The following is a 22,500-nucleotide window of genomic DNA, read 5'->3' on the forward strand; positions in this document are numbered from 1 at the left end:
AGGCCCTGTTTACACGAATACGCTCGCGGGTGAAAACGACAAAATATTTTATCAGATGTGCCTTTTGTTTAGACGGCGACGGCATTTTTGGGGCTTAAAAACGTAAAAAGTGAAACCACCCTCCAGAGTGGAAATCTTAAAAACGCTCCACCGTCGCGTTCCCGTCTAAAGGGTAAAAACATACTGTGCGAGTGTGTGTGTGCCCCGCGTGTGTGTGCCGTGTGTGTGCGCCATGTGTGTGTGCCACGTGTGCATCTGTGTGTGCACTGTTTGAAGCAATAACTCCACCTCCTCGTCTGTCCAGACAAAATTGTCAGCTTTTGTTTTTCGCTTCGCGCTACTAGGGAGAGGAGAGGGAGAGAGGAGGAGGAGAGGGAGACAAGTAGAAGGAAGGTTCTACGCAGGCGCGCAGACTTGGTATGGATCGCATTTCACACACTTTTGTGTCACCATATGCACGCAGATTCCCCCCCCCCCATAACGTTCATCTAAACGCGGAATAAAAACTGAGAACGCAACACCACTTTTGAGTTTTCTCTTCAGATCGTTTCCGTCTAAACATAGCCTCAGTCCGGCTCGTTTCCATTTGAATCCTGTGTGTAAATATGTTAATATTACTTCACCCCTTACCTTCAGTTTTGATTGAAACTCCCTGGATTTTCTTCTGGCTAAAACCTGGATATGACTGGATACCTGGAGAGAGGAACAGAAAAGAGAGGGGTTGGAGGGTAGAAAAGAGAGGAGAAAGGACCAAATAGTGAGTTGCCATGGTTATGAAAGGACTATTGCCACACAGAAAGGGTACACACACACACACACACACACACACACCCACACACACACTACTCCGCTGACAACAGTGAAAAGACCCATCTTTGTACATCTTTTGAGAGTGAAAAGACACCTGGAACCACAGGCCAAGAACTGAGATACTAATACCGTATTTCCACTGCATGGTACGGGAAGGCTCAAATTAACTCAACACTCGTTTTTGGTTTTCCATTAGCAAAAGTTGTGGATAGTACCTGGTAGTAGATAGTACAGCATGATTGGATTTAGTGCACACTCCCATTATTACCTGTTTCCTTGTCCGCGTCTTGCCTGTTCGAAGCTTGATGTATCTGGCTATCAGCTCATTTCGACCTAGAGAGAAAAGACACAGAACATACTGGTAAAACATTAGCCTCTTTTATAGATTCTGCAATACTGCCGTAAAAAAGATCTGCCATTATGCCAGCTTTGCTTTTTTACACTGAACCAAACAACACCTGCATAATGCAGCCCCAGTGTGTAATTTTAGATAGTATGCCAGCATTCCGAAAGCAAAATAGGGGTGATGTGTAACACAACAGCGTAGGTATCTAGTGTGTGTAGTCCCACCATGCTGGCTGTCACTTTTACACAGACGTCGATTTCGCTCTGTTACTACCTCCGCTGTCGGCCTAACAGCAAATCAACTCTGTCCCCTGAATCCGCGCAACATTACCAACTTGAACAGGCTGTGTGAAAAGGGCTATTGACACACACACACACACACACACACACACACACACACACACACACACACACACACACACACAACACACACACCTATTTAAACTATCTTTCCTAATCACAATCAGAAATCATATGACCCTAACAACAACTTAGTGCCTGATTTAGCGCTGTTGACCCAGCAACCCGGTGACGTGCATTTTCACATAGTAGCCCTTTAATCACTGATACCTCTGTTGAGACACAGAGAGAGAGAGACACACACACACACACACACACACACACACACACACACACACACACACACACACACACACACACACACAGAAGCCCTGAATACACATGCCCCAACAATACAGGTATTCATGCTGACCGGCCGTCCCTTGATTAAAGGAACCAGCAGGACAGCTGTACCCATGCACATACGCGGAAAGACACGCGCTTACAATGCTGAATAATTCAACCCATTCAATAGGGAGCATAGCAGGCTCAGCATGACCTGGCTAGTATAGATTAGTGGGGGAGAGGGAGACAGAGAGAGAAAAGGAGCAGAAAACCACAGCGTTACATCCAGTCACAACCTGTGACAGAGAAGTGTTTGTGTTCATATGTTATGTATTCATATGTTATGTTTGTATTCATATGGGCTGCACAATCCATTGAATATTAATTCCCAATCACGATTTTGGCTTCTTGCAATTAAATTAACGACTGTGATATTGTTGAACTCTGCTCTGCAATTTGCTCTGCATATCCTATCTAGCACTTCCTAAAGTAATATCACGTCTCGGGAAGGACTAAGTCAGCCAGTGGCATTACTTAGGCCATTTACTGTTTATATCAAACAACACCAGGCTGCTACAGTATAACCAATCAGATATCCATACACATCAGACTGCTCGACTCAGCCAGATATTTCACTGGTGGAGAAAGAGATAGACGGGATAGCCTGCAGTGTTTACACTGTATAAATTAATGTATTATTATTAATTATTATTTATAAATTATCGGCTAGAGGACTAGCTTAATCTTGACCGAACACCAGGATGAATTTCAGCTTGCATGCACATTTTTGTAGGCTTAACATTGTTGAAACACAGCAGCTAATATTGTTACAGTAGTGAGGGAAACAAGTTGCTGTAGAGTTGTCACTGCACTGCATCTCTGCCATAATCGTGCAGCCCTATTATATATAAACACATTAGTTGATAGTGTTTGCACTACAGTGGCCTCCAAAGTCTGACCAGGTTACAACTTCAGAGTCCTCAAAATTCAAAGACGGCATTTATTTTTTATTTTATAAAATTATGCGTTTTTATATATATATTATATATATATATGTTATTTTTATTAATAATATTAATATTATGTTATTTAATTTGCTAACAAGCATGTCTGGTGCTCTGTGGCTTAGCTTGGCTTGTCTCCTGTTCAGTTTTCTTTTCCGACCAAGTGGAAAACCAATATCAGGCCAGCTGGCCAACTGATGGTCAAGATCAGCACAAAGCCAAACCTCTCTACACACTACCCTGGCTCACAACAATAGCCCTAACTAACTAGCAGATGGTCTGTGTGCATGTGTGTCTTCTGACCAATCCCATTCTCACTGGGTTAGGGAGCTTAGACTGATAACATCTACAGCTACCCATTCAGGTGTTTTCCTTCTAGTGGACAAAAAAGCTGCAGCTGACGACAGCACTCACACAAACACACGCACACCACTGCCAACACACTCACACTCCTGGCTGCTGAGGCTGACATCTGACTCCAGAGGGGCCAGCTGGTCTTTCTAGGAGGCTTAACGGTAAATTATCATCCTTCACTAACCCTGCGGCACACACCCTCGCCCTCCCTCTTTCTCAAAAAAAGACACACACACACACACACACACACACACAATAACTCAAACATGCTCGCTCTCTCTCACACACACACACACACACACACACACACACACACACACACACACACACACACACACAGCTCTGGCTGCTGCCCTTCTCCCCTCCTCTGTCCCTCTTGTAGTGAATGAGCTTCCCTTCTGCTCCCTCCCACTTTTTCTCTCTGTCGCTCTCTCTCTTGCTTTCTCTCTACTTGGCCTGTGAAAGACTTCAAGGCCAAAGTCAGATGTTTATTAACTGTGACAAACAGAAGCAACCCCCGACTTAACCTCCAGGCTGAAGCCACTCTGTGCAAGCAGATATTGAGGAAGACAATACAATTGAAAAAACACAGAATTCCCAAGTTCTGTTATTTTGGACCATTCAGTTAAGATTTGAGAACAGAAAAAAAACAAGAAACAAGAAGCAGAGCTGTTATAATTTGGTAAAATCAAAAAAGTGACTGAATCTACCATAGATGTGAATAAGTCCAAGTGAGGTGATGAGCAAATTCAGATAAAATGATTGAAATGCAATACTTTCCACAAGGTCACAACAATGTAAACACCACACTAGAAACAAAATATTGACTAATTTGTCATTGAGAGAGAGCACAGAAATACCTGTGAGAATGAGTAAGCGTTCTATCAAACTCTGCAGCTTCCTTCTTTTCTGGTCTTCTTAAAAAAATAATTACTGCAGTAGTTTACCTTACCACAGCTCCCCACGCTTAGTTAGCAGAGTGATTAAGAGCTTCAGCTGTTTTATAGAATAGCTTGAAAACCCTTTCAGAGCAAGTTCAAAGCCTCACTGACCGCGCTCGCTAAGAAGGCTGCAGTGGAGTAGTGTATATTGTTGTGCACCCTCGGAAGACCTGAAAGACCACAGGGGCTAACGCCGAGTGGAAGTTTGTGCTTGTTACGACATCCACGGGACAATTTAAGTGTTTTTAAGTGACAAGCCTAATTTGTTGGTACAGTGCTGCACCTCACAAAGATCCCCTGTCAATTATACAGCAGTCAGCCATGAGACAGCTTTTGTGGATTCATTTGAGTTTCTCTAGGTGTCACTCTTCATGTCTTTTTAGGCACAGTGGCTCAACCTATCATTGCTCCTGCTAACCACTAGGGCTGTCCTCGACTAAAGAAATTCTTAGTCGACTAACACTTATGATTTTGTCGATTAATCGATTAGTTGATGTAATCAACAGAGCTGTGCTCTTTGAGAGGTGGTTAAGACTAGAAAAGCACAATATAAATGTAGTTAATGAACCATCTGTAAAACGGAGTTTCTCCACAATTAATCTTGCAAAAGTACCACTTTAAATCTTGTGCTTACCAGAAATGTGCTCATAAGTTTCTTGGAAATGAGTAATTAAGCATGAATAACCATAAAAAAATGACTCATCAACTAAAGAAATCTTAGTCGACTAAGACCAAAACGACCGATTAGTCGACTAATCAACTAAGAGGTAGCAGCCCTACTAACCACACAGTTAATTTTTCATTTATCACAAAGAAGCTGCTAGCTCCTTTAAAGAGTAACTTGACCCTGGACATTTTTTGCTGCTGGGTGACATCACCTGCAGGGTTCAACAGGTGGTGACATCACATAAGACCAAAGATCAGCCAGCAGCAGTTTGCAGTTCTATTTCATATAGGCTTCGCCCTCTAAGAGCTGTTGTTATTGGGTTTATACCTTCGCGCATGCGCAGTCATGAAGATTTCTTTCACGCCCTTGTGCCCTGCACAGGCCTCTCTTACATCCGCAGTTACTATATATTACAGTTGCGCGACCAGAGATCTGCTCCCTATTTTTCTTCAGCGATAAGAAGTTTGAAGACTTCGAAAAACAGCGGTGTCCGCCGGCGTACCGACTCATGGACTGGCTACATCCGGCCGCCAGCAGTTCTGTGCCCGCTTACCGAGCGTCCGTCCATCCGCCAAAATTCTCGGAATCGTTCGTCTGACATCTACTTTACACTTACCCGTTTGTCTCTGTCTCTTTCTCTAACTGGGAATGTTGGTATTAGCAGTGGTAGAGGAAGTAAAAATATCTTAAGTAAAACTTATATTGCACTGTAAAAGTCCTGCATTCAAATGTTTACCTAAAGAGTGGTGTTTTCCATACACGTGCTGTCTTGGCTTGACTCGGTTTGAATCTGCTCTTCAGCCCAGCATGGCAGGATTTGCATTTTTATTAGAACAGGGCTACCCGTTTGAAGCTGTGTCTTCAGTGGCATGGCGTGACCTTTGGGTGCTATGGCTCTATGCCAGCTCTTTGTGTATTTTGACTGGTTTATTTTCAAACATAAGCATTTGAAAGTATTTTTAGTCACAAAAACCACTGAGGGCAAATCTTGTGTTTTGGATGTTATAATCATACCGTTGTGTGTCTGTTTTTGTTCCGGTGCTCTGCACAGATCTGACACCCGCCTGCTCTCATACACAGCTCTCTGGAGCTCTGTGTGCCACAGTTGCACAGCAGGCCATGGCTGTAGTGGTCAAAGGAGTGGCTGTAAAACATATACATGGATTCATTTCATATAAATTCTTCACAATAAAAGTTACTTAATTTTGTTTATTAAAACAGCAATACACTCGTAAGAGCAAATTCCGTTTAACTATGTATCCAGCTAATTGAAATAGCTTATGTTACTGTATCGGGTGAACAGTTAACTTCATTATATATTATATGCAGGGCTCATCGCTAACATTTTGCCAGGCTTGGCAACCAGGCAACAGTGTTTTGTTGCAGAAATTGACAATACGGTTGCCGTGTTTTTAATTGCCTATATTTGGAGCAATTCACTTCATATGTAACTATACCACACAAAATGTAATAATGAAACAATGAGAGAATGGCTTGCAATATTATTTCCCATCCCTCTCAAATAGGGGTGCAACGGATCACAAAACTCACGGTACGGATAACGGTTTTTAGTCACGGATCGGAATACATTTTTGGATCAGCACAAAAAAGGGTGAATTTAAATGATTATTAAAAATGTAATAACAATAACCTTTAACAATAATTACTACTTTCACCAGTAAGATGCTGTTAAACGTCAGAAACAGATGAGAGAAGGGTATTTTACAATAACTTTTAATGCACCACGATGTTTACCAGTTTAAAGTAAACACAACCTTTATTCACGTTTGTGTTGTTTTTCCTACAACAGCAGTGACCAGTGCTAGTTTGTTTCTTTTAACGTGAACAGAAAATTTCGTTGCCTGTATCTTTTCACGGCAAACGCGCATGTGTGGAAAGCGGTTACACAACAGCTGAAATGTTGTGTTGCATATGAATGTAGCTAGTGTTTAAACTTTACGGAGACAACCAAATAAAATATTTATTTCTTTTGAAATAAGATTTTCCAGTTTTGTAGGTTTTGATTTGTTTTTATATTTTTTTAAAACACAAATATTGACCTGGTGGTTGCCAAAGGGGGCAACCAGAGTCCATGCTTTTTTTAATTAATGCTGTTTAGATTTTAAGAGTGTGTCATAAAAATGTGGCTTAAAACTGTGATAAAACGGGATAAAAGTCGATTTCAGACAGAGCAGGAGGGTACACATACACAAGCAGCGTGTTTAAATTCATCAAGGTCCAGAGGCAAGACTTCATCAAGTGTGCGTGGGAAAAAGTATCTAATATCTGGGATTTAATTTGATACTCACAAGCCTAGAACTCAAGTAGAATCAAGGAAATCACTAAAGTGCACTTTGAATAGAGATAGATAGATAGATAGATAGATAGATAGATAGAGTGAGAGAGAGAGAAGGTGGGAGAGAGAGAGAGGGTGGGAGAGAGAGAGGGTGGGAGGCGCAGCTGGTGGCAGCCAGAGGACCATCTGTTCATCACTCTATTAGTTCGCACACACAATATACATGTACTCTCTCAGTGGTAGCTCATTCTCAGACGCGCACACATAATGCCCCCCTTTCTTTTTTTTTTTTTTACAGTTTCTTTCCTGTCTCTGACACTCAAGGCCCTATGAGACAGCCCTCACACACAGCCGTCTACTTAGTAATTCTTAATCTTACAACACCACAGCGAACATTTGAACAACTCGCCCAAACGTGTTTATAACACTGTGCAGAGTTATACAAAGTATCTACACTCAATATATACACGCATCACTGTATCAAACACACAATTATGTGTCCTCCGATACTTATTCCAAATCTTGCTCCTTCTGTATAAAAGATTAGCAACCAGGGATATTTTAAACACATACTGTATAGTAGCCTACATCACACTTGGTCCTTTAATAATTTATTGATCTATAGAAAATGAACCATACTATTAATTCAGGACTTTCTGTGAGTCACTCACTCACTCTTGGACTCTGAGTCACTCACCAGGCTGTATTCTCAACCATCTACTACATACTACCGACGAACGCAGAATGCAGTGTTCATCAGTAGTATGCAGTATGAAACTAAAGAAAATCTACGTTAAAGTAGTTTATTTATGTTCTTTTTCCATTATAACTGACTGTCAAACTGCATAATAAAAGAAAGTTCTGGGGCGTTCATTGTTTGTGTTTTTTCATGTTTCACAAAGAGTTTAACCTGAGCCAGACCGACAACAAAGATAGAAATAATATCACATCCATTCAGGGATAGTAGTATACAGTTGTTAAAATAATAATCATAATAAAATATATGACACACTGGTATCGGATCGGTACTCGGTATCGGCCGATACGCAAGTTCAGGGTATCAGAATCGGTATCGGGAAGCAAAAAGTGGTATCAAAGTAGTACAAATAAGCACTGCTACTCTCTGCTCCTCACCACGGCGCTTCTCAGGTGCTGCAAGCAAATCACTCCGCCCAAGTAGCAGAAGTAGTAGTGCTTCACCTTTCTGAGAATACAGTTCCTAGTATATGTACGGTTAGAAGATGGCTGTGTCTCATATGACGTTTGTACACAATGTGACTATACAAATCACAACATGTAAATAGGAAAATGTTGCCGTTATTTTGTCACTTATTGGGAGCAGTAGGCTAGTTGGAGCCCGTTACCTCCAGGATCTGTGCTAAGTGAGGCTAGCGGTGGGGGCGTCAGACAGAGTTACAACACGCATGGAGATGAGAAGGGTATGTATGGACTTATCTAACTCTGGGGGATACAGTGAATAAGCTAAAGTCCCAATAAGTCAGCGTGTTCCTTTAAACAAATTATTATAACAGCTATGTAATGTTTGTAATGTATTGAATGTTTTATGTGCACTGTATACACGCCCAGGGACAACAGATCGCACAGCCTTTAATGGATAGGACAGCTACATATGAAAGGGGAGAGAGAGGGGGAAGACATGCAGGAAATCATCACAGGTCAGAATTGAACCCTGGACCTTCTGCGTCGAGGCATACACCTTTATATATGTGCGCCTGCTCTACCAATTGAGGTAACCCAGCCACTGTGTTGTGTTATTTAAACAAACAATCCGTCAACGGTGATATAAAAGCCTCTTGTCAGCCAGCTCAAAGTGGGGTCTTTGAGCACTGACTGGCCAGCTAGCTAGCGAACCCAGGAGGCACTAGCTGGCGTCAGTTTGTGGAGCTTCTCAACTCTGAAAACGTCAAGCAAATTTGTGATTACACATCAATGTTTGTGGAACAGCCCATAATCTATATCTACACAGTTGATTTATTGACCAAATATATTTTAGAAGTCAATTTAGTGATGAAAAATATTTAGGCAAATTGTAAAAGGCTTCCAGTTGTTGGCCACAGTGGCAAAACCACAGTTGTTGTGGTCAACGCAAAAGCGTCACAAGCAGCACGCTGTTGTATGAATGCATGCACATGTGCGAAAGACATCACACACAGCACACTGTACAGATTTAAACAGTCTTAAAAGGAAGGCTTTTGATAAAGTAAAACCAAAGTTAGCCCTCTGAGCTAATGCTTGCTAACTACTAGGTCTGGATCCCAAAATTTGAATATTGAAATATTCGTTTGATGGGTAGGTATTCGATTTTCAATTTTGGGATTTGAATATTGGTCTTATGAAATTCACAGTTGTGTTTTGTCAGGATAAAGTTGCTAGCTAAATGTCCACTATCCACTGGCTAATTTATGCAGCGCTATGTCATCCATATCAGCCAAAAACAGAGAAATGTTGAGTTACAAGCAAGAAGTCTGATGTTTGTAGAGGTCTGCATGGTTATACTGTGGCAACCTGGTGTTCAGGCGATTTGATAAAAGGTAAAGATAGTACGGCCGTGCATGCCAATACAGTGAGGCACTGGCTGGCTGAGCATTCATTCACAAACACTGCATTGGTTGTCACTCGTCAGACATTGTGGCAAAAATGCAGGACTTTCCGTTTGTTTTGAATGCCTGCAGCAAAAAGTTGAGTTAGATTCAACTTTTGGAGAAAAGCAATCCGACGTCAACCTGCGGTGGACAATCATGTAACGTTAACTTTAACCCTATGGCAACAGGATTATGTCATATCTCGCGATAAAACATGCTCACACGCAAATTATATCATTTCATATGCACAGATATTACTCTTCGCTAGGGTTGGGTATCGTTTGGGTTTTTTTCGATACCGGTGCTAAAACGATACTTTTAAAACTGTGCCAGTGCCTAAACGGTGCCTGAACAGATACTTTTGAAAGGATTTAAACATTTATATATTTAAAAAACAAAATAGGAGCACAAAACGACAGTCGCCGACATTTAAGAAGGGCTTGTTTATTGCTAAGACCATATGGTCAAAATTAAATGATTTATTAAAAATGTAATAACAATAACTTATTTCACCAATAAATCGCTGGTACACAACAAAAACAACCACTAGATGGAAAAAGGGTATTTTAACATTTTAATAACTATGAATGCACCACGAGGCTGGCGAGGCGAGTTTCAAGTGTGTTGTTTTTCCGACAACGGCAGCTGCAGACTACGTCTCTGTGTTGGAATCCTCTACAGTTAAATACAGTCACACCGCATTAGCTGTCAGCATTTTAACCGTTCTAATACATCTATGGTTTAATCCAGCTGCTAGCTAACGGTAGGCTAACGTTACCTGTTGCCAAGTGTATTATGCTAACTAGCGTCACATGCAGCAAATTTTTGGTTGCCTCGAACGTCCGTTTCGGAGCATCAGAGGGCAACGCTGGCATTTCAGTGGCACCGAAATGAGGCACCGAAATCTGCGTTACTATTCGGTCCGGTAGATACGGGTTGTTAAAGCCCCGGTGTCGTATTAGCACCGGATGTCGGTATCCAACCCTACTCTTCGCGCACCAATTCAACAATCGAGAGTTGTACAGGCAGCTGCAAGCGTGAAACAAAACATAGGGAGAGGGAAAGAATGGCACCTGCATATATAAAACTAAGCAGCACACACACAGAGCAGCCACAACATGCCCACGAGTGTCTGCTTTGCGAGCGCTGAGGGCATACGCGCCATGAAACATTATTTCTGTTTCTGGATTAATCAGACTGGCTGACCAGGCTAACAACAGCCATGTTAGCTAAGGCTAACATTAGCTCTAGCGTTAATGTTAGAGTTTAGGGTACATATATCGGCAAAGATTTACAGACATTTCTAAAGCATTGCACATATCCCAACAACAGAATGGATAAGAGACACTTACATTATACATTCCTTTATTTATGGTGCTATCTTGCGTTACATCGTTAATCTTCGACCGGTACACCTTACACATTTGGGCTTCCTGAATGATAACGTTTGCTGTCAATTAAGGTAGACTAGGAGGTCTGCGGGTGAGATCGCCTTGAAAGTGACCAATCAAAGGAGGGCCAGTGCCTCCCTTGGTTACCACCCCAAAGTGTCAAAAGTCAGTTTAATTCAGGCAAGCAGAAATCAACTTCAAGAGCAAAGTTTACCTGTGAGAGCGTGTATGCCCTCAGGCGCTCGCAAAGCAGACACTCGTGGGCGCGTTGTTGCTGTCACCGTGAGTTCTCACTGTACAAACACAGACCGCTCACAGACAAAGGCACTTTTTTATCTCACGTCTTTAGCTTCACCGTGCGCTTCTGGTTGCCCAGCTTCTCTATCTGTCACGCTGCTCCAAAACTCACAACACAGTTTAGCAAACAGTTCAATAGTAAACGAAATCCAAAAGCCAGTGTGGCTGCCTCTGGTGTGTGCCAGACATCCCTGGTTCCAGCACACTACTGCATTTGAAGGGAGAGTATAATTAGTCCATGAGCACCAGCTGTGTCAATCAACTCAGCTGGCAGTGCTCATGAGCTATCCCCACACCTCTCTCCTCTGCCGCTGAACGCAAACTATGCTAACATCCACAAATAGGCTACCTTCACTAATGACTCAGAGTAACTGTATTTCATGAACTGCATTCATAATCATTCCACCAGGGGTTAAAGTGGGTCGGAACAATCCAGAAGTGCTCCTGCACCTTTTATTAATAAGTGAATTAATCTAATCCTACATCAGTGTTTCATTTGCGCACCACCGTTATTCCATGAACGTGGCAAATGTCTGTGATTAGTTCCCCTGTCTATCTGTTTAACAGCAGGACAGTTGGGTGTCTGTTATCTAAACAGCTAAAGTCAGTGTGAAATTGTGCTGCTTTCTCTATTTTATATAATTTAAATTGAATATTTTGAACAAAACAAAAAAAATCTGAAAATGCCATTTTGGCCTTGCTTATTTCTTAAAAGTGGCCATATTATGCTCATTTTCAGGTTCATAATTGTAATTTGAGATTGTATCAGAATAGGTTTACGTGGTTTCATTTTCAAGAAACACCATATTTTTGTTGTACTGCTCATTGCTGCAGATCCTCTTTTCACTCTGTGTCAGGTCTCTGTTTTAGCTACAGAGTGAGACCTGTCAGTTGCACATGCGCAGTAGCTAGGTAAGGATTACATGAGCTAGCTAGCTGTTTCTGCAACTTCGGCCTGTACAAGGCAGGATTAGCCGGGAGACTTCTTCTAAATGAGGGCGCACTTTCAACTTTGTGTGGAATACCTGCAGAACGGGGACATGTATGTAGTTCTATACAATTTATTTTGTAGATTAGGGTGGATTCGTGTGTTGTAGCAGTGTTTTGCCATTGAGAACAAGCTAGCATGCTAGCGCTAGCATGCTAACGGTTAGCCCCCTAGACCCCTCGTCTCAGCTAGTTACGTAGAAAGCCGTGCAGATTTTGAACAGCTCACCCGGAGACTGAAGGCAGGACACGTTCAGAAACCCGTATCTCACTCAAAACTTTTTCCAAAGTTTGTATGCGTGTGGAAGCATCAGAGACACAAAATAACACCCCAAATCCCAGAAAAAGTGATTTTTTTCATAATATGGGCACTTTAATATTTTCTGGCGACACAAGTAAAGCTTTCCTTCTTCAGTGACTCAGAGCACTTTACACCTAACCTCCTTCCATCTCCCATTACTCACCGTACATCTTTCCTTCATCTGACAGTATAATCTTCCTCCTTCCACAAGGTGGGTAGATGGCCAGGGCCTCCTGGAAGCTCTGCTCAATGTCGGGGCTCCAGACTCCCTCAGGGTCCCCGTCCATGGTCTTATCTCCTCCTGAGTCACTTAATCGTTCCATGTCGTCGCCTGGGCTCTCACTGCCGCTCCAGCTACTGCGTTCCATACTGCTGCTTCAACGGTAATCCCAAATGCTACCAATAATTAAACTACCAATAATAATACTAAAAGTTGCTGGTAGACTAGACAACTCAGCAGGCTGGTCCAAATCCAACTTCAGACAGCAGGAACCCTGAAATGAAAAAACAAGGCAGACACAAAAAGTGCTGTATAAGCTACAAATTAAAGTTGTGCACAGCAGAGCGTCCTACAGGAGAGTGGTTACAGCGCATACCACATTACTGCAACGTCCTGGGTTCGATTACAGCATTGGGACCTTTGTTGCATGGCATACCCTCTCTCCCACAATTTCCAAATAAAGGCGAAAATGCCTAAAAAAATCAAAAGTTTTGCACAGCAACTTTTCATTGGTGGCTCCTATATAAACTCAACGTCACATGGTTCCTAACTAATGCTCCTACCTAGCACAATCGTCTTGGGCAGGGCTAAGCTCCGGACGCAGCGATGGTGGCTCTGCATTAGGGCTGCAGCTATCGATTATTTTAGTAATTGAGTATTCTACCGATTATTCCATCGGTTAATCAGATAAGAAATACTTTTGTTTTATTGAAGAGCAATAATATACAATAGTTTGGTTTAATTTTCGGAAAAAGGAAAAGCATTTGTATTGCCTACATTGCTTACAATATCATCGCTCAAAAAACTAAACCTATTAAGTGCATTTAAGTGCCATATTACATTGTTTTTAAAGAAAAAAAAATCTGAAATGCAATAACAACCTCAAACTAAGGCATGCATTAAACATACATAAACATTACCTTAAATTGTGCAACTTAACTTTCAGAACTACAAGTTTCAACCTGAGACTGATCTGTATAAAGGCCTATATGTAAATATTAGTTATACTCAACCCATTTTCATTTATATATTTGATTACAATGCTACACAGCTCTGTTACACTTATGCTAGTAGATCGTTGATCAGCTGTTTCTCCGTGAAGAGAGAGAATGAGAGAAAATGGTGCACAACAATCAGCTGTTTTTTCGAAGGGATAGTGAACAAGTCGGCTCTTTAGATCAAATTGTGGTCACCACTACGTATTTTCCTTTCGTTTTGGTAGTTGTTGTGTTTGGTGTAGTTTCATCGTCCATACGACTCTGTGATTTATTTTTGTCGGGTCCGCTTCGTGGATTGGATGATAAAGTTAGAGTTGATGTTTTCTGTTGAGATGCTGAAGCACTAACGTCGTGCTATTATTGTGGTAAGCTAGTTCGATTTTGCAGTAGACACACTGTACAGAGTTTTCATTTTAATTACGTTTGAACTGATTACAAACTTTGGACACTTTCTGTCGTTTCATGGCATGTCTTCATGGCATGTGTCGCCAGCAGCATCAGCCCGGTGTGCGACAGTAATAATCATCCATGCGGAAACACCGTGAGCGATACAACGTTGTTAGCATTAATTAAACGAAGCTTCAAGGCAAATCATTTTGCATCAAGGATTTTTAGTAATCAAATTATTCGAGTTACTCGAGGAATCGTTTCAGCCCTACTCTGCATAATGGTCTAGTGAAGGAACTTGTTTTGGTGGAACATTTGCACCCCGCAAAAGAAAACGACACACTACAGTAACGTGTGCTATTTAAATTAGCTGGATACATGGTTAAATGTAATTGCTCCTACCAGTGTATCACCATGTGTACTTCGTCCATAATCCCCCCAATCGGTCCCAAAACATCCCAGTTAGAGAGTAAATGCCGTAAACGTATTCTTTGTCAATCTTTACTATAATTTCTAAAAGTACCAAGCAGGCCTGCCTTGTAGCACAATCCAAATTTTCTTCAAAACTTGCAATTTGTAGTGTGTAGCTTGCTAGCTCGAAGTTTGATGTTTCCTGAAACAAACAGAGTTTGAGAATCACAACACACAGCGAGCGGAAGGTGAGGGACATCCGGCGCGTGGATGTCAGGCAATTATCCTGGAAATGTACTTCCGTTGATACAGACTAGCTGACGTCAGGCCTTGCCAAGACAGTGACACCCGGAGCCAGCATGAGCCGCCCACTTTGTGCTTCATTTTGGCTCTTCAGAAACCTATGGATTACGTCACGGAAACAATGTCCATGTTTTATACAGTCTATGGCTAAATGACTCAAGTGTAAAGTTGTGGAAACGCTCTTCGTCCAATGCAAAACTAGCACCTAGCTGGAAAATGAACAAGGTTTGAGCGCTATGAGAAATTTGGTAATGATTTTTACATGTAAAATGTTTTTTTTACTTACTCGAGTAGCTTACCCTAGCCCTCTGTCCATGATGCTGATAACAGCTTTTATATGAACGTAAGCTGATGCAAATCTCTGAATGTATTTGTGGATAATTTGCACTTTGTGTATGGTTTGTAGCATTTTTTTTGTGTTTTAGAGTATTAAAAAATTGCAGAATTATAAGAGAATTTTTGTTTGTTTTTCCACTCAGCTCTTGTTGTGTGTTCGTGAATATGATACTGTGTGTATTTTAAATAAAATCTTCATGGACCATCAGTGTGAGAGTTGGCCATTGCTTCTGCAGGGGATGCAGTTTTGTTAAACCGCTGTGGTAGCCCAACATCAAATCCACATGCACATACTGTAAGTGGAGTTGAGGGACAGACAGACAGACAGACAGACAGACAGACAGACAGTGACCACTACTACACACAGCTACTAGCAAATTGAGGAAGGAAAAAACTGTGAAACTGAAAGGGGCTTGCCAGCTGCCTAAAATTCTTCTTAAATCGCCCACAGCAAACAGCAGGGTTGGCGTAGTACACACTACACACACACACACACACACACACACACACACACACACACAATTACAGTGCCAGGTCCTTGGGCGAAGACGTCATTTTGTGTGGTCTTCAACTGTTCACACTTCCCATGCATTGTCCCTTGCCACAGCCTGCAGTTTGAAGTGTATGTCAGTGTGTGTATAATGTGTGTGTATAACTAATTTTAATACAATTACACTTGACAGTGTGCACGTATGCAGCAGGAAACATTTGAGACATTTTAACCCTGTCCGTACACTTGAGCCAAGCGCAATGCTTTTTAACACCTGGGACAAAGCACTGCAAGGCCGCAAAAAAAACATCTACTGGCTTAGACTCCCAGCCATGTGTAATGAATGAGATCTGCTGGTTTTACTAGAGTTTATCCTCTGGTTCTCTCTACATGCTCATTCTATTCATCCTCATTTCCGTTTCCTCTCCAACTTCCCACCCTTGCTTTCCTCCCCTCCTGCCCTCCCCCAGCAGTTTACCATTCAAACAAGGATTCATTCATCCAGCAGGCTTTATGGTTGAGCACCAGCAGCAAGATTAGTTTCCTCTACCCCAAGTGTGATTGTGTTTGTACAAATATGTATGCTAAAGTGAAGTATCCCTCTTTACAAGTAACAGAGGCTGTGATCATCTTAGATTCATGTTACAATGACTCCACTGATGACAAGCTTTAATGGAGGAAATAAAGGATTGCAACATTCATAGAAACTTTTCAAACCACTCCTACAGTATAATCCAATTATCTGCTGTATATTAGTGTGTTCAGTATGTTGTCAACAATCAACACTTAACATTTGGCTTTGGCTTTGGTGGTTAAAGGAGGGTGATAGCGTGGCATGGTCATAGAGCCGAAACAATGAAACTTTTCAACTGTCAACTGCTTTTAAAAGCCTACTGGGGTGAGTGTTTGATTGTGCTAACTCATCACATTGAGCTTTAAAGGTCCACTCATGAATATTTCATATAAACAATGGATCAAATATATGTGTAATATGAAAGGGGTTGCCTTTTAGCTCATTGTTTTGTTACTTCTCATGTTAGTTTTGTTAGCAGAGACAGTAAAAGAAAGTAAATATTGGAGTTCTGTTCACTTCAGCCAAATGGAGCCAAAAGAATAACAATGAATCAATGACATTGTCCTATGGTGCTATATAAATAAACTTATTATTAGGGGTCCAAGCCCGAGTCTGGAAGAAATGGCGGTAGCAAAGAAACAGCGGTAGCAAAGCTACGGCGTTCGCACAGCAAGGGCTGTGGAACCCTATTGTTTTTCTACTGATTTTTCTTCATTATTCTTCTCCGCCTAAAACTCCGACTACAGCCTAAACCGTACATGGTGGGGGGTTGCCGTTGCCGGTGGGGTACTGAGGGGTCAAAGTGGGCGTGGCCGATGGGACCCATGTCTAAATTTACCACTTACACTAATGTGAACAACTTTAAATTTACAGGGTAGATAGACAATGGGCCATGGACCACACCTACCAAAAATTACACATGTGGACCACTAGGTGGCGCTTTAATGTTTTTTTGTCTTTAACTCCCACAATACACATCGCACATTAGAAATTCTTACATCCACGTGTTCCTTGAATCAAGCTGAATTACGTGATATAGGCTACGCCCATTTCCGCTTAAAAGTTTTTTCGCAATATCGCGCAATGCCCAAAACCAACTTTTTCGAACTCGTCCTAGGCCGTGTGACGGATCAGCTCGAAACCTGGTAGGTAGCATCTCCAGATGGACCTGACCAAAAGTTGCTCAAGGAATTTTGCTACATTAAAGTATGCGCATTTGACGACCAGACAAATTTTCATAGCTAGCTACCACACACGTATCATATCATATCTCGGCCAAATTAAAGGTTATCAGCAAGCACCTTGAGGTATTTGTTCAACATGCCACTATGATGCTCTGTACCAAATTTGACGAAGATCGGCCTTTAGGGGGCGCTATAAGCTACGTTTATTTGTTTTGGCCAATAAATCAATGCATTTAAATGGGAAATTTGCATATGTAATATCTCTGCCACAGTAAAAGCAATCACCACAAAACTTGTGATGCTAGTTCGGCATGCCGCTCGGAGGCTGTCTACCAAATTTGGTGAAGATCGGCCATTAGGGGGCGCTATAATCGACGTAGACGTGTTTTGGCCCTTTTACTCAATGTTAATGACATATTTGCAATGGGGATGTACCACAGACCTTGCAGCTCACACTTCTCAATATTTACTGATATTTACCTCCTACATTTTGGTTTTTGCTTTCGCGTGCTCCCCTAGTTTTCTACAATAAACAAACTTCTTAACCCACCTGACAAAGTTTCTACAACCTTCACAGTGGACAAATGCAACTCTTTTCTCTCATTTTTTCAATCAAAAATCAACACCATTCATAGGCGCCGATACCGTGGGTGCTCCGGAGTTCAAGCACACACGGAAAATACTGAGCACCCACGTGTGCCAGACTGCCAGTAGGCTACATTCATTTAAAATTAAACATTGAAGTTTGTGCTAAGTGGAGCGTCTGTCATAGTGTGATTGGTTATGTCGGTGACATTGATTCTTAATTTCCCAAGAAGCTGATCGCGGTTACGTGTCAGTTAAACTTTTCATCTCCAATGCTATCTGTATTTGTGAGAAGTGGCGCTGTCCTGAGATGAAACCTACTTTACGGCTTAATTATCGAGTTAATAGGCGTGTGTCCACCCTCTCAGTCACTCTCTCATTTCTCTCTGCTGTCCCCTGTGGTCAGGAGGGTTAAGAAGTTTGTTTATTGTAGAGAATTGTTAAAGGTAGTCTGCGTACGCATGGAGATGAACGGTTAACCACTACATTTGCAACAGCAATGTACCGCAGACGTCGCGGCTCACACCGTACCGCAGACCTTGCGGATCAAACCTATCGATATTCACCAATGTTTGCCCCCCCACGTAATGCTTTAAGTCCCGCTTTGGCACAGCTCCCTGGGTCATCGGGGGCGAGTGGCGCAGCTTCCCGGGGTGTCGTGGGCGACTGGCATCGGAGGCTTGGACCCCGTCATAACTGCTTGCAGTTCTAGTTATTATTATTATTATTATTATTATTATTATTATTATTATTATTATTATTATATTTGTCACTGACAAAGCAGATTCAAGAGAGACTGTGTGGGTCTTGATGTACTCCCTTGTTGAGTCAGCTATTGTCTGTAAATCACTAAAACAATCACTTTGAGCACAAAAGCAGTACTGCACATTCAAATAATCTTTTAAGGATTTCCTCTAAAAAAAACTTGGAAGAAAAGATAATTACTTGATCTGAACGTTTCCGCATTTTACTGCAGAAGCATTCACAAAACGTGATCACTTTGAAGGCATATGCTGAGGCAATGGCAATGAACGCTTGGTTACATTGTAACCTTAGTTCTCTGAGTGAAAAGACTATCTCTCCCCTGTTACATATTCCATATGTACGGGGATGATCCCCCTGAGGTCAGGTATGGGGATACTTCTTTAAGACACACCGGCTTGCCCGGCCACGCCCTATGGTTATCTATAAAACACCTGTGCTGGCGTGGAACCATCTCCGTCAACCTGCAGCTTGAAAGATAGTCTCTTCACTTCTAACCAAGGTTACAACGTAATCGAGCATTCTATATCACATCAAGACTATCTCTCCATTATTACATATTCCATATTCAAAAAAATTTCAAAACAGACCATAATGGCGACTCATTCGGAATACGATCTCATATTTTACAAAAATAGTTCACCGAAATGTGCTTCTGAAAACATTTTAAGTGAGAAATAGGCCATGCAGTTGCTGAATCTGTCTTCATTTCAGATTGACAAAGGTCAGTTTAAAAGATTTTCGTCAGATTTTGAGAGGCGTTCGTCACACTTATCACGCTCGTCATTTCCGGTAATTGGTCATGGAGTCCGACTGCCCTCTGGCCGATTCAACAAGTCAAATCGGCCCAAATGAACGCCGACGGCTCCTCCGACTGACGACGGCACAGAACACACCAAACAGACTCGGGTCACCGACCTCGCCAGACTGTCCGACAAGCGATAATCGGGTTGGTGTGTCAGCACCTTAAATGAAATGGCCATGCTTCTGCATCAACTCCACACCGTAGCTCCTACGGCGTTGTGACCGTTTCAGAGTTCTGCGTCAGGGTTGAACGTGTTTCTTTGCATCGCGGTGCATTTCACCGCCAGAACGCTAGGGGGTGTGGGGTTTCCGGAGGGTCAATCGCGAAACTCTGTTTACTTGTGTGTTGGTGTGTGCCTCAAGTCGGCATGTGTGTGTGTGTGGGGAGTGGGTGATAGAGCGAGGGAGAAAGTGAGAGAGTGACGGCATTTAGCTTTGGAGCAAGTTGTGACTCTAGAGGCACAATGAGAGAAACAAAGTGTCTCCCCTGTGCTTTCTGACCAAGGTGGGAAATCTGTAGCAGGAAAACTTAACCCTCTCCTTGATGTTGTTTATGAAAAAGGAGAACCAGGAAATGAGTAGCTACCAAGCCACGGCCAAGCGACATAACATTTTTCGAGAGGTGCACGTCAGGCTACAGCGTAGGGTCTGGCATAGGTTTGTGTCTCCACGTACCTACGCACGTAGCAACGGCGTAGATTTTACACAGAAGTATAAAACAGCCTTTAGTCATTCATTGACTTGACACACCCAGCACTCGCTCACAAAGAAGGGGCTGGCTGCCACATTGAGACGCAGCTCTTCACCTCATGAATGTGGACTGAGACAATGACTTTGCTGCTGTACATACTGCCCACAGCTACAGCTTGCTTGCCAGTTTGAATGTAGGCTGCCACAACTGTGCAGTTGATCCTGACAATGACGTGATGACCTCTCAGTCTGGGCAGGACCTGGCAAAGTGCTAGGTAAACAGCTCTCAGCTCCAGGGCGGTGATATGCTGAGTCACCCAGAGGCTGTTCCAACGGCCGCTGACCCTGCAGCCTTTGTGGACAGTACCCAAACCTGCCTGGGGCAGGTCTGTGGAGACCAGCTGATCCCAGCGCACTCCTTTGCTATGTTGGCCGAAGTCCGCCACCAGCAAAGGGCTGTGTGCCTCTGCGAGACCACCAGCATGGTCTGGTGGGACCCCTGTGGACAAAAGGCCCAAGCTCGGCAGGCACTTTTGGACAGGTCACATGTAGAGGAGGGTAAGGGGAACTACCTGGCTGCCATAACGCCCATGAGGTGATGGCAGAGCCCCCAGTCAACCCAAGAATGCAACTGGAACTTGCAAAGGTAAACTTTGAGGACCAGCCGCCGCTTTTCTCTCTGTCAGAACTACGGTCGCCCGCCTGGAATCCAGAACCATGCCCAGGAATGTTGACACCTGGGAAGGCTGGAACTTTTTGTTGTTCAGGCACAGGCCCAGGCTCTGAATGTGCTCCAAGAGCAGATCCACCTGACAGCGGCATTGTTCCTCCAAGGCCGCACAAATTCTTTGTTGAAATGACTGAGGATCCTGAGCCCTCGCTGCCTATGAGTGCAATAACTGCCTCCATACAGCAAGTGAGGTCCAGGGAGCTAGTGAAATACCGAAAGGCAGAACCTGAGACTCCATATCCGGCACTTGAAGCCAAACCTCAGGAAAGCCAGTGATCCTGTCTCATGCCAGAACCTCCGGTGTCGGCTGAGGTTCAGAAATTCTCACCCTTCAGAGCCCCTGGCACCCCTGGAGGAGCCACCAGAAATCTCTTGTGCACAACAAAGGTCCTCCCTCCAGAGATTCACAACATTATATAATAAAAACTGTCCAATAACCCAATACAGTAGAACATTTATATATGCAGCATGCCCATGGATCACAAAGGGCTTACAAAATGATTGTAAAAAGGCAAATAGACTGTACCAAGTTGTCATATGGCTGAAAACTAAAGAGGCTGAGAATAGATATAAAAAATATAAAAACAAGTTAACTAATATTATAAGGACTAGCAAAACGAATACTATAAGAATATGTTAGAAAAGAATAAAAACAATATTAAAAGGAATATGGAGAATATTGATCAGTGTTATAAAAAATGGGTCTGGATAATGAAAAGATGGATGTATAATATGGATGTTGTGGCCAACAGTTTTAATCAGTTTTTTTGTGAATGTTGGTCCTGACCTTGCAGGAAAGATTCCTAATCAAGGGACATTGGAGGATAGTCTTGAAAAGCTAATAAATAGAAATTCTTACTCAATGTTCCTCACAGCAGTGGATGAAAGGGAAACTGTTGATATTGTTATGAAATGTAAGAACAAAACGTCTTCTGATTATGATGACATTGATATGATTGTAGTAAAAAAGGTATTTGATGGAATAACAAATCCATTCACATACATCTGTAACTTTTCAAACCGGTACATTTCCAAACAAAATAAAAATAGCAAAAGTCATACTTCTGTATGAATTTGGTAACAAGCACCAGTTGGAAATTACACTACAAATTAAAGAGCTGTCTCATTACTAACACAATTCTCCAAAATTCTTGAAAAACTTTTCAATAATAGATTGGATAAATTCATAGATAAACACAAACCACTCACTGAAAATCAATATGGATTCAGAGTAAATTGATCAACATCACTGGCTTTATTGGATTAAATCTAAGGAATCCCAAATTCTGTAGATCAAAAACAACATGCAGTCAGGATATTCATTGACCTAAAAAAAAAAAAAAAGCGTTTGACACAATTAATCATGACATATTAATAAAAAAGAATTGGAACGTTACGGCATCAGG

General features: G+C 42.2%; 1 protein-coding gene across 1 annotated transcript in view; it reads right to left on the reverse strand.

Annotated features, from left to right (window-relative positions):
- LOC116048684 (transcriptional enhancer factor TEF-1-like) overlaps positions 1-22,500 on the reverse strand; it is a 79,716-nt gene that overhangs the window by 40,782 nt on the left and 16,434 nt on the right. The window contains exons 2-4 of the mRNA XM_031297881.2: positions 12,784-13,114; positions 1,079-1,143; positions 631-693 (exon numbers count right to left, since the gene is read on the reverse strand). Of these exons, the coding sequence (XP_031153741.1) occupies positions 631-693; positions 1,079-1,143; positions 12,784-12,988 (333 nt within the window). The 5' untranslated portion in view covers positions 12,989-13,114. The remainder of the gene's footprint in view (positions 1-630; positions 694-1,078; positions 1,144-12,783; positions 13,115-22,500) is intronic.

The sequence above is a fragment of the Sander lucioperca genome, chromosome 7, assembly GCF_008315115.2.
Source record: "Sander lucioperca isolate FBNREF2018 chromosome 7, SLUC_FBN_1.2, whole genome shotgun sequence".
In the NCBI taxonomy this organism is placed as follows: domain Eukaryota; kingdom Metazoa; phylum Chordata; class Actinopteri; order Perciformes; family Percidae; genus Sander; species Sander lucioperca.